The sequence below is a fragment of the Triticum aestivum genome, chromosome 1D, assembly GCF_018294505.1.
Source record: "Triticum aestivum cultivar Chinese Spring chromosome 1D, IWGSC CS RefSeq v2.1, whole genome shotgun sequence".
NCBI lineage: Eukaryota > Viridiplantae > Streptophyta > Magnoliopsida > Poales > Poaceae > Triticum > Triticum aestivum.
Genome location: NC_057796.1, coordinates 440839292 through 440851652, shown reverse-complemented (window position 1 = coordinate 440851652; position 12361 = coordinate 440839292). Strand labels below are relative to the sequence as shown.

The following is a 12361-nucleotide window of genomic DNA, read 5'->3' as shown; positions in this document are numbered from 1 at the left end:
GCTTAAGTCATCGGCATCTGGTGGACGGACATAGGTTCCTTGGAAGTTGTCTAGGAAAGCTTCTTCCAAGTCCTCCCAGCTGCCGATAGAATTTTCAGGCAGGCTGTTAAGCCAGTGCCGAGTTGGCCCTTTGAGCTTGAGTGGGAGGTATTTAATGGCGTGGAGGTCATCTCCTCGAGCCATATGAATATGGAGAATGAAATCCTCGATCCATACTGCGGGATCGGTTGTGCCGTCGTATGATTCGATATTGACGGGCTTGAATCCCTCAGAAAATTCGTGATCCAGTACCTCGTCTGTGAAGCAGAGAGGGTGTGCGGCACCTCTATACCAGGCTGTGTCGCTGCGGCGCTCGGACCGGGCATTGTTAGGTTTGTCACGTCCGAATAGGTGGCCGTCTTCGTGCCTCGAGGCACGTTCTCGCGATCCGTAGATCGATCTTGTATGTCCTACTCTACTGTCCAGGGTCTGCCGGAGGTCATACGTGTGACCCCGAACTCTTCCGTCTTTATTTTTGCGGGGCGGTTGGGCAGGCTGCTGTTCAGCCTGAGTTGCCGCTTATCCCGACCGCATGGTGGCCGGTCGGCCACCCTGTCTCGACCACGTCGTGGTCGTTCCGCATTACGCGGGGGAGATGTGTGCTCCGGTGCCTCCTCATCGAATTGAGGTAGCAGTCTGCATTTCGGGTAGCTCTTGGCTGGGTGCTTGAGGTCGTATTCTTCCGCTGTCAGGACGTCAGTCCATCTGTCGACGAGCAGATCTTGTTCAGCTTGAAGTTGCTGCTGTTTCTTTTTCAGGCTCCTTGCGGTGGCTATGAGTTCAAGCTTAAAGCGCTCCTGCTCCAGAGGGTCCTCAGGCACGATGAAATCTTCGTTGCCGAGGCTTGTCTCCTCTTTGGAGGGTGGACGGTAACTATCGTCCCCCGAGTCATCTTCTATGGCCTGCTCATCAGGGTTGTCTTGTCTGTCGTCATGTTCCTCCTGTCCGGATGTAGCACCGACAGGGTCTTCATTGTTTTCGGCGTCGCCCGGAGTACTATTTTCTCCGGTACCAGTGTTGCTATCTTTTGAGCGGTGAGGCTTAGAACGGCGTTTGGGGCGCCGGCGCTTGGACTGCGTCTCAGAAGGTTTATTATTATCTGGCTCTTCTTTGTCGTCGCCAGATCCTTTGGGTGTATCAACCATGTATACGTCGTACGAAGAGGTGGCCGTCCAACGTCCAGTGAATGGCGGGTCTTGGCCTTAGCATCGTCGTCCATACCGGTGATGTCTTCGGAGCCATGGTCAAGCACGTCGGTTAAGTCGTCGACGGTGGCTATAAAGTGGGTGGCGGGTGGGTAGCAAAATTCCTCGTCGTCCGCCTCTAGCTCGAACCGAACATAGTTCGGCTGTGAGTCTTCCTCCAAGGACAAGTTCTTCAAAGAATTTAGTACGTCACCCAAAGGCGAATGCTGAAAGATGTCTGCGGCGCTAAATTCGAAAATTGATAACCGATCCAGCTCGATGTCCGCAGGCGCACTTGATCTGGAACATGTAGCCGGAGGCGAGTCCGGAGTTCCATTAATGCCAGCATTGCAGGATGTCGAATCCGTGTGCGGCTCCAACGCCGCGGAATTTATGGCCTCGGAGGGGATGACCTGCTTCGGTATTGAGGCCGTTGCAGCAACAGGATCCATCTCCTGGGTGTGCTCCGATGACAGATTTGAGTCATGTTCATCGGAGAGAAGGAGAGCGATCGTCGCGGTCCCAAATCCATCGAAGATCAAGTCTCCACGGATATCCGCGACGTAGTTCAAGCTTCCAAAACTGACCTGATGGCCAGGGGCGTAGCTATCGACCTGCTCCAAATGGCCAAGCGAGTTGGCCCGTAGTACGAAGCCGCCGAACACAAAGATTTGTCCGGGGAGAAAGGTTTCTCCCTGAACGACGCCATTACCAACGATTGAAGGGGCCATCGAGCCTTTCGTCAACGGCACAGTGGAACTCTCAATGAAGCACCAATGTCGGTGTCAAAACCGGCGGATCTCGGGTAGGGCGTCCCGAACTGTGCGTCTAGGATCGATGGTAACAGGAGACGGGGGACACAATGTTTACCCAGGTTCGGGCCCTCTCTATGGAGGTAATACCCTACTTCCTGCTTGATTGATCTTGATGAATATGAGTGTTACAAGAGTTGATCTACCACGAGATCGTAATGGCTAAACCCTAGAAGTCTAGCCTATGAGTATATGGTAATGAATCTGTCCTATCCGGACTATGCCCTCCGGTTTATATAGACACCGGAGAGATCTGGGGTTACATGGAGTCGATTACATAGGAGGAAATCTTCATAATCGGTCGCCTAGCTTGCCTTCCACGCCAAGTAGAGTCCAATCCAGACACGGGTATAGTCTTCGGCCTTCATGTCTTCATAGCCCATCAGTTCGGCCCAACAGATAACAGGCCGGACGCCCGAGGACCCCTTAGTCCAGGACTCCCTCAGTTAGCACCCTAATATAAACCCCGACGAGTGGGGCCCACATGGCAGTGACCCATCGTCGGTTTTGGACGCCGGACGCCCGCTGGTGGTCTCGGCGACCACCCGAGATGGCAGCGACGCTCAGGATCGCCGCACAGGCGAGCAAACGGAGCAGGGCGAGCTGAGCGCGCCGGGCCGCGTCAATCTACGCAAGCGCCTGCACCGGACACGGCCAGAATCGGTGACAGCAGCAAGGCCGAGCGGCGGCCGAAGCACGCGCGAACGGTGATGACGCTACACTACATGGCTCGGTGAAAGAGCAAGCGCTACGCGTTCTTGGGGACCCAAAGAACTCGGTGACACGCTCGGACGCGGGTTTCAATGGCCGAAGCTGCGGGCGCGACATGGTCGGTGGAGCGGAGCTCCGGGCATGGTGGCAGGGGCAGCTAGAGGCAACAAGGCGAAGGGGAGGTAGAGGGGAAACACGCGGAGCTCACCGAGGAGGCACACGTAGGCCCAGTGACAGTTTAGGAGCCGCATGCCGACCGGAGTGGGAGGAGGTCGCCGGCGTCGATCCGAGGGAGAAAGGCGGGGCGATCCGGCGTTGGGAGGCTCCTCGGCTCGGGCGAGTTGACGTAGCAGTAGCGGCGGATGACGACAGAGGTGTTGGACCAGCCGGAGGAGCACAAGGGAGCGGTCGCCGCGGTGGACGGCGGCGGGCAACGATAGTGGGCTCGGGGCTTCTCCCCCTCGACGGAGAGGACGAGGGAGGATTGGAGAGGAGTGAGGGAGGTGAGTGGGAGTGTATCAGGGGGCCAGGGGAGGGAGGGCGTCGCCCATATCCCCTCCCGTCGGCTTGGACGGCGAGGGGGTTCGGCGGCGACTGGGGAACCTTTAGCTTATCTGCTCAGAAGGGAGCTAATCGTAGCTAATTTTTAAAGATGGCATGATCTCATCATTATTTTGCTGCTTCAGCCACTCATGTTTTTTAAGAACTTCATTCCAATGTTCCTGAGATAGGTCCTTGCGCAATAGTCCACCAACTGTTTTGGCTGCTAGTGGGGAACCCTTTAGCTTATTTGCAATTTTTCCTGCAATATCAGCTAACTCATATTCGTAATGCTCAGGCTTGTGATCACCAAATATACATGCTTCAAAGAATGTGAAGAAGTCATTAGACTCCAAACCTCGCAGCTCTAGTGGATCAAGTGTTTTCACCATGTCTGCTACCTTTGGGAATCGAGTTGTGACAATTACCATGCTTCCTTTGGTTTCCCCCTTTGTGAACGGAGCTAGCAGGGTCTTCCACTGATCCTGACCGTCACATTTCCATATATCATCCAAGACAATTAGAAACCTTTTGGACTTGAGACGGTGTGCTATGGATTTCTGAAGCTGGTCTAAATTGGTTGTTTCATTTGCAACACCGTTGATTCCTTCTTGTTCAGGTATGCAGCCAAGGATCTCCCTGGTGAGCTTAAGCACATCGAATTCAGTCGATACACATACCCAGACCCTGACTTCAAAATAATTTTCACCCCCAGTATCACTATACAGCCTTGCATCATTATAGAGGTGTTGAGTGAAAGTTGTTTTTCCAATACCCCCGGACCAACTATAGGAAGAACAGAAACAGTATCTTCGCAGCTGATGACACGGTTGACAGTTTCCTCAAAAGTGTGTCTCCTACCATATAATGTATCTTGTATAATTGTGGATCCAATCTGAGGCCGGTGCAGGGTGACTGCCATGCTGCTGCTTGGGATATTGCCAAGCAAATCGGAGATGGAATCACAGTGGGTCTGCATGTCCTGTAACACCGACTTGATTTTCCTGGAGAAGATCACTGGGTGGAAACGTAACTTGTCATCATGATCTTGGGCAGACGGACAAGAAAAGCACGCGGCCCAGCTAGTGGCAGTGTGCCGGAGAGCATTGCGGCCATGACGGAGAAAATTGGCCTGGGTGGTGGCGTGGTGCCTGTCATGGATCTGGAAATAGTGGAGCTCATCCAGCAGGTCCTCCGCCTGGTCGGCGTTCCTGCTCAGCGCCGGGGAGTGGTGTCGTGTGGGGAAGCATGGACAGGGGAGCAACGGGACTCTTCCCCGACGGGCGCACGCCACCGTACGCCCGTCTGCACTCCGCTGGCCGCCGTAACTCGCGTCGCCGGGGCAATAATTGGGGGTTTGACGCCGGTGGGAGCTGCAGCTCTAGCGGTGTGGGGATTGCTTGGTGTTAATAGAAATTATTGGGACCCAAACTGATAATGCAAATCTTCTACAGATACACCCCCTGATGGAGACTGGCTTCGTGCTTGAACACTGAACCATGTTATTTGGACATACTTCACCAGCATATCATATTCTCTTGCCATCTATCTAAAGAATAGAGTACAGATCTGAGTTAAGTCTGATATGGTCGATCAGAAAACAAGCAATTTACGAACTTGCAAAACTATATAGGTCTTGTATATTTCTTGCCTGTGATTTATACTTGCTGCTTTTTAAGCTTGTGGCTACTACTGAATCTTTTTAAGCTTGTGGCTACTACTGAATCTTTTAATCCTGAAGATCAAATTAGGTCGGTGATGATATAGGAGAAACTTCAGGCACCTGTAAAATAGGCAACACGACAAACATTTCCTCAATTCCAGTTCAAACTCTAGGTTTGTACAAGCGTGGCACTTACTGGAAGCAACAGCATTTCAAATTAGGTTCGATCATCATTACGCAGACACATTGCAACTAATTTGGGGTAGGCGATCTGTTGGGTTTAATCTGCATAAGAGTGGCCGAGTTTAACAAGTTCGGCTAGGGCTTTTGGGTTTCAACTGCATAAAGTGGCTGAGTTTTAACAACGGCTCACCAAGCCTCTCAACCATACTCCTTCACTCGGGCTTCAGACCGGCTATGTTGAGACAATAGGCAGAGTTCAACAGTAAAACAAATGAAACAATACAAATTATAAAACAGGAAAATGGAGGCTATGGTGTAGATAACCAGATAGCATGCATATTAACCAAGGTGCAAAGCAGGTTCAAAGATACAAGGTTCTTACAACACAACAGGTTGTAAAACAAACACCACAAAGCAAACGTTCAAACAGACAGATAACAGATAAAGCCACTCGGGCAGATCATAGGATAGCAGTAGCAAGCCTTGGGAAAGCACCAGGAGGCAGGCTTAATACTCATCGCCCTCATCACCGTCCTCACCCTCGTCGAACTCAGCACCAACTTCTTCATAGTCCTTCTCCAGGGCAGCGAGATCCTCACGGGCCTCAGAGAACTCTCCCTCCTCCATGCCCTCACCGACGTACCAGTGGACGAAGGCACGCTTGGCGTACATCAGGTCAAACTTGTGGTCGATGCGGGAGAAGACCTCGACGACACTGGTGGAGTTGGAGATCATGCACACAGCCCTCTGGACCTTGGCAAGGTCACCGCCTGGGACGACACCTGGTGGCTGGTAGTTGATACCACACTTGAAGCCAGTGGGGCACCAGTCAACAAACTGAATAGTGCGCTTGGTCTTGATGGTGGCCACAGCAGCGTTGACGTCCTTTGGCACAACATCACCACGGTACATGAGACAGCAGGCCATGTACTTGCCGTGGCGGGGGTCGCACTTGGCCATCATGGACGAAGGCTCAAAGGCGCTGTTGGTGATCTCAGCAACGGACAGCTGCTCATGGTAAGCCTTCTCAGCTGAGATCACTGGGGCATAGGAGGAAAGCATGAAGTGGATCCTCGGGTAGGGCACCAAGTTGGTCTGGAATTCATTGACATCAACATTCAGAGCACCATCAAACCTCAGGGAAGCTGTCAGTGATGAAATGACCTGCACATTAGATGTTTAACCAATGAATTAGATCCCAGTCAAACATTATTAGGAAGTGCAACTTGAAACAAACATCAAACAGAAAACATGTAACCATGCAGAAACAAGACTGTACCTGAGAAACAAGCCTGTTGAGGTTGGTGTATGTTGGGCGCTCAATGTCAAGGGAGCGGCGGCAGATGTCATAGATGGCCTCATTGTCAAGAAGGATAGAGACATCAGTGTGCTCAAGGAGTGAGTGGGTGGACAGGACACTGTTGTATGGCTCAACAACAGAGGTGGAGACCTGGGGAGATGGGTACACCGTGAACCCAAGCTTGGACTTCTTTCCATAGTCAACAGAGAGGCGCTCCAGGAGAAGCGAGCCAAGGCCAGAGCCAGTTCCACCTCCAACAGCGTTGAATACAAGGAATCCCTGGAGACCAGTGCAGTTGTCTGAAAGCTTCCTGATACGGTCAAGGCACAGATCAACAATCTCCTTGCCAACTGCAATAGGAGCAGCAAAAGTTAGCCACATAAGGAGCAAGAGTGAATACTGTCATAATAACAAAGAACAAGCACAGCACTTACTGGTGTAATGACCACGGGCGAAGTTGTTGGCTGCATCCTCCTTGCCACTGATAAGCTGCTCAGGGTGGAAGAGCTGGCGGTAAGCACCAGTCCTCACCTCATCAATCACAGTGGGCTCGAGATCTACAAAGACAGCACGGGGGACATGCTTCCCAGCACCAGTCTCGCTGAAGAAGGTGTTGAAAGCATCATCACCTCCCCCAACGGTCTTGTCACCGGGCATCTGGCCATCAGGCTGCACAGGGGGGATTAAACAGTGTTAAAGCTGTAGAGCTAACATACTAAATTCTGTAGCAACAGGACAAGAAAAGGATCCTGGCAGCAACAAGATAAGTACGGTAATCAGTTAGAGATGCATTTCTCTACCAGCAGGCAATGTGAATTTCAGAACCATCAGCAAGGATACATTACATGCATGAACAGATACCACCGGATCTAGCAGAATTCGATCAGATCTAAACAGTACAGCACAGAGCAGATCAAACAAAACGAGTGTGCGCCAGATCAGTGATGTTCTAACAAGAGCAGATGATACATCTGGCGTCCTATTATAATATACAGATCACATTCTATCTAGCAAGTGGCTTTTCAAACCGATGGATTCAGTTTCGGGAAAAACTGGTCATATCCGGAACAAGGAAAACCTATACAACCACCATAGCAGGTGCGAACTGCATCAGATCTGAGATCCAGTAAATCCACACCTAAAAATTCAAATTCGAACCGGCCGCGCCCTTCACAACACCAGATCGACCCACAGAATCGACCGCATGCACCCTGCATTCCGTCAGATCCAGGTTTTTCCCTTCGAGCAACCGCAGATCTGACCAGCCGCAGTCAGATCTGCGCCAGATCCGGCCGACCGAGCGCACCACCAACCACTACAAACCCCAGATCCGACGCTGAACACGACATGCCAAGGGGGGAGGAGGGGCGAGCGGATGGATCCGTACCTGAATGCCATGCTCGAGGCAGTAGAGCTCCCAGCACGCGTTCCCGACCTGGATGCCGGCCTGGCCGATGTGGATCGAGATGCACTCCCTCATGGCGGCGGGTGGGGGTGGTTGGTGGGCTGCGCCGCTGGCGAAATGGGGAAGGAGGAGGGCGAAGGCTAGGATGCGCGGAGAGAGGCGAGTACGAAGACGCCTTTCCCCACTCTGCTTAGGGTTTCCGCCCCCCGCTCTCGGCTCGTTTATATAGAGCGGAGCGGCACTGGCTGGACTGCGGGCGTTTTTGCATCCGCGCCCTCGCGTGGATGATTGGTGTGGGGTGTTTTTGCATCCGCGCCCTCACGTATGATTGGAGTAGTTTTTTTGTTTGAGACAAGTATGATTGGAGTAGTTGGCACGGTGAGAGAGGGCAAAGGGGTATACCTGGGCATCCGTCGGGCGGCCGGGCCTACCAAAGCCGATGGAGAAAACCTAGGCCTGAGCCCGGTCGGGCCCGGTCATCGGGCCTAAAAATCAGGCCCAAGCCTGGCCCATCATGCAAAAAGCTTGTCGGGCCTCGGGCCGGGCCTCTTCCTTAAACTACAGAAACGATGGGCCCGGGCCCGGGCTGGCCCGGTCATCGGGATCAAAATCTAGGTCCAGGCCTAGCCTATGGGCAAGGCCCGGTCGGGCTTTTATAGCCCGGGTTGGGTCGGGCCGTCCGGGCCGGGCTGCCCATGGGCAAGTATAGATAGGGGGCTCTGCTCTACCTTTTTCCTCGGAAAAATCTATCAGATATAATAAGACAGTACGGAATATTAGAGGTACTAAAAATCGAAATCACTAAAAAAAGACGTCGGTTTGTAGGATTACGGATGAAACGCATTTTTCACCATTGAATCGTTAGCACGAATCTCACGGCAAGTTTGCTGCCACAACGACCGCAACCCCATGCCCCTATTCATCTCTTTGTGCTCACTCTCACCACGTTGTTCTTTCTCCCCACCGGCATTTTGCAATAACTGTGTTGGCCGCATCCTCCCATCGGGAACAACCGTCATCGCGGAAACCTCCCTCCTCACCCAAGGCGGCGTCGCGCGCCCTTGCCGACGGTGAACGGGCTCAAGAACCAGGAAGCGGGCAACGTCCACGCGAGTGCTACACCTCCAAATCGAGATGGCACGAGCTTCTCCGGCTAAGGGCAACGCCATGGCTCTTCTTCCTTTCCCCGTTACGGTTGTTCTCCCTCGCCCACTGCGGTCTCTTCCAACAACAACTGCATCCAGTGCTCCCAGTCATCGGGGGCCGGGTGCAAGGTGGTCGCAATGTGGAGACGGACGCGGAAGGGGGAGCCGACACTACACTGCTCGGTGAGGCGCAATGCGGAAGATGAGTAGCAGACGCAACGTTATGTGTGGTCGAGTACGACTCGCCCTACTGCTCCTGCCGTCGATGCGTTGCTCCGCCACAGCCTCCACCATCATGGCCGAACCGGTCATGCAGCTAGCCTCACACCACGGTATAGCTGGCCAAACGGGTCGTGCTAACTGGGTCGGCCCAGTAGCACGCAGGAACGACACGGCCCAGGCACGGCACGGCCCGAGCTAAACGGGCTAGGCCCGGCACGCGGCACGCCATGGGCCATGCCTGGGCCTGGAGGCTGGGCACGCGGGCCGGCACGGCACGGCCCGTTTTATTTTTTCAGATTTTTTTATATATATATATGACCTAAATTACAGCCTAATAGGCCTAAAATACAGCCCAACAGGCTAAAAATCAGATGGGCCAGCGTGCTAAACGTGCCACGGGCCGGCCCGTTTAATAATCAGGTCGTGCCTGGGCCAGAGAGCCACGCCCGTGGGCCGGCACGGTACGGCCCGGCTATTAAACGTGCCACGTCGGGCCGTGCCGGGCCGGCCCGTTTGGCCAGGTCTGCACCACGGGTGCAGCACGACGCGGCAAGGATCGACGCCGCCACCACCGGATTGGACCTACATACGCCACCTCAGCTCGCACCCGAAAGCCTCCCAACATCCACATCCACGGGTACCTCTTGTGCTCCCTTGCATTTTTGCAGCAATTTTGTTGAAATTGTCATGGATCCCTTGAATTTTCCCATGCCATCAAGTTTGCCATGTCTCCAAATTTTTTACACATGCCCATCTAATTGTTAATTTGCCATGGGATTGTTAAGTATTTTTGCTACATGTACGTGAGTTTCCATGGACACTCCCACTCATAACATTTTTCTGAACATCTGACATGATTTTTTACCTCGAAAAATAATATAATTTTTTGTGGTGTACTTTTTGTGTTTGTTGTACAACGGCAGGCAGTTTTGCCATCCTTTTCATAACTTTGTTGAATATTAGCTTTTCTCCTTATAGGTCTCTGTAAATTGCCACTTAAATCAACTAAGCAAGATGCATGTTTACATGTTCAGCCTGTATGAACATGCTTTTTTTTGCTTTTCATAAGATGCTTTCACAAATTAGCCATTTTCTACCGCGGTATGGCAATTCTTACTATGTACTCATGTAGATCATGGCAAATTAGCTATTTACCAATACCATGTCTAAGTTGTTATTTCGGAAATGATCTTCCTAACACTTTGCCTTTTAAGAACATGGCAGATTTACTTTGTAGCACCGTCAATTTAGTTTTATAGCCATAGCAAATTTACTTTTATAGGCATTGCAAATTTTACTTTACAGCCATGGCAAATTTATATTTTATTTTGCCATGGCAAATTTATATTTTATTTTGCCATGGCAAATTTATCTTTCATTTTGCCATGGCAGACTTACTTTTTACATATATATGGCAAATTTATCTTTCATTTTGCCATGGCAAACTTGCTTTTTACATATATATGGCAAATTTACTTCTTATTGTATCACACATCCATGCAAATGTAACTTTCATCGCTTATGGGAAGTTTTGCTTTTATGCACTATGATAAATTTACTTTATGAAACACGTCAATTACTTTCATCGCTTTTGTGGGAAGTTTTTGCTTACATGAACCATGGCAAATTTTACTAAACAATCCATGGTATCTTCTTTTTCGTTCTCTATCATGACAATTTTATTTTTACTTTATTTTTTTACCATGGCAATTTTTTTGTAGCATGGCAAAGAACAACTAGCTTTGCCATGACAATTTATTTAACTAGACCATGCCAAACTTATTACGTAATTCTTTTTTGCGTTTTTCCTTTCTGCAATTGACCATGGCAAATTAGCAATCCCATGTAGGGTTCTCCGAAAAACATTGCTTTTTATTTGTGGGAGATCAGGTTTTTGTAACTTTTCCATGTTGCCACGTTTTAGAGATTTGTTTTATTATTTAGGTTAGTCAGATGACATTATAATGAAATTTGATCATCATAATACAGCTTTTTTTTTAAAACTGGCCGACTAATCACATGGCATTTTTTAGGGGGTTTCGTGTTCTCTAGGACATGGCAAATTACATACATGACCATCGGTAAATTTTGTAAGGAATATGTAATAAGTTTGCCATGGTATAGGTAATAATTTTGCCATGGGAATAAAAAATGGAAGCTTTTTCATAACAATGACAAATTTATTTTTAGCACCATGGCATATTCATTTTTTGTACACTATAGCACTTTTAAACACACCATGGCATTTTTTATCATCACATTTTTTTTTACTTTTTTTGCAGCATCTCATGAAGCACAGCGACAATTTCTAAATTTCCACACATGACATTTTTAGTTTTGACAAACTTATTTTCTTTTAAGGCTTAGTCACAGCAAAACTAGGCTAGTTTAAGGCTTAGATGCAACAAAACCAGGCTTTCTTTTTGGGCCCATCTGTAGTGCCATCGAGGGGGGAGGGGCCTGGACCTGATCGTAGCGAACATTGTCGTTTGCTTGAACGATTGATTCCCAAAGAACCTTTCGTTCAATACGGGAGGTCATCCTATTGAATCCATAAAAAATACAGTCGGGTCCAGTGGACCACCTAGCGACTACAAACACGGAAACTAGTCGTCATAGCTCTCCCTCAGTGGAGTCGAATAAATCTAGTTGTAGTAGATACTAGATAGTCGAAAAGTCATTGTACTAAGGTCTCACACGACGAGAACAACAATCATTGTCGACGATGAGAAGTGTAGATCGAATGATCATACCTGTAAACACATGATCTATAAAACTATGGTACACTTTTGGTGTACTCCTGAAAAAAAACTACATATAGCTAAATATATGTTAAGAGATATTATTGCTAAGAGTTCAGATCTTGATTAAGAGAATGCAATTTTTTATGATTTTTTTCTTCTTTACCTCAAGATTTATTCTACATGGCACTCTTAAAATAGCAACATTGTATACACATGTACGTGTTAAGGTGAATTATGAAGTCATTGCTTCAACCTGTGCAACAACCTCCTCCTCATCTTGTACTGGATAACATTAATTACTGCAATATAGATGGCCGCATATAAAGCCCCTACTACTATACTATGATCTATAGGCCAAAGATAACAAAATCAGTGTATCAAAGGCGAGCTAAACTGCCAACGAGAAAAGTAGC

General features: G+C 49.6%; 2 protein-coding genes across 2 annotated transcripts; both read right to left on the bottom strand.

Moving 5' to 3' along the window:
* Positions 1–3375: 3375 nt before the first annotated feature.
* Positions 3376–4265, bottom strand: LOC123182734 (putative disease resistance protein RGA1). Its single transcript, XM_044595398.1, has 2 exons — positions 3967–4265; positions 3376–3925 (listed from the first exon to the last, which is right to left on the bottom strand). The coding sequence occupies exons 1-2, from the start codon at positions 4263–4265 to the stop codon at positions 3376–3378; spliced, it is 849 nt and encodes a 282-aa protein (XP_044451333.1).
* A 1082-nt stretch (positions 4266–5347) lies between these two features.
* TUBA (tubulin alpha chain-like) lies at positions 5348–8108 on the bottom strand. Its single transcript, NM_001405813.1, has 4 exons — positions 7820–8108; positions 6867–7101; positions 6412–6782; positions 5348–6296 (listed from the first exon to the last, which is right to left on the bottom strand). Exons 1-4 carry the CDS (start codon positions 7910–7912, stop codon positions 5640–5642), a joined length of 1356 nt encoding a protein of 451 aa, NP_001392742.1. The 5' UTR covers positions 7913–8108; the 3' UTR covers positions 5348–5639.
* Between the last annotated feature and the right edge of the window lie 4253 nt (positions 8109–12361).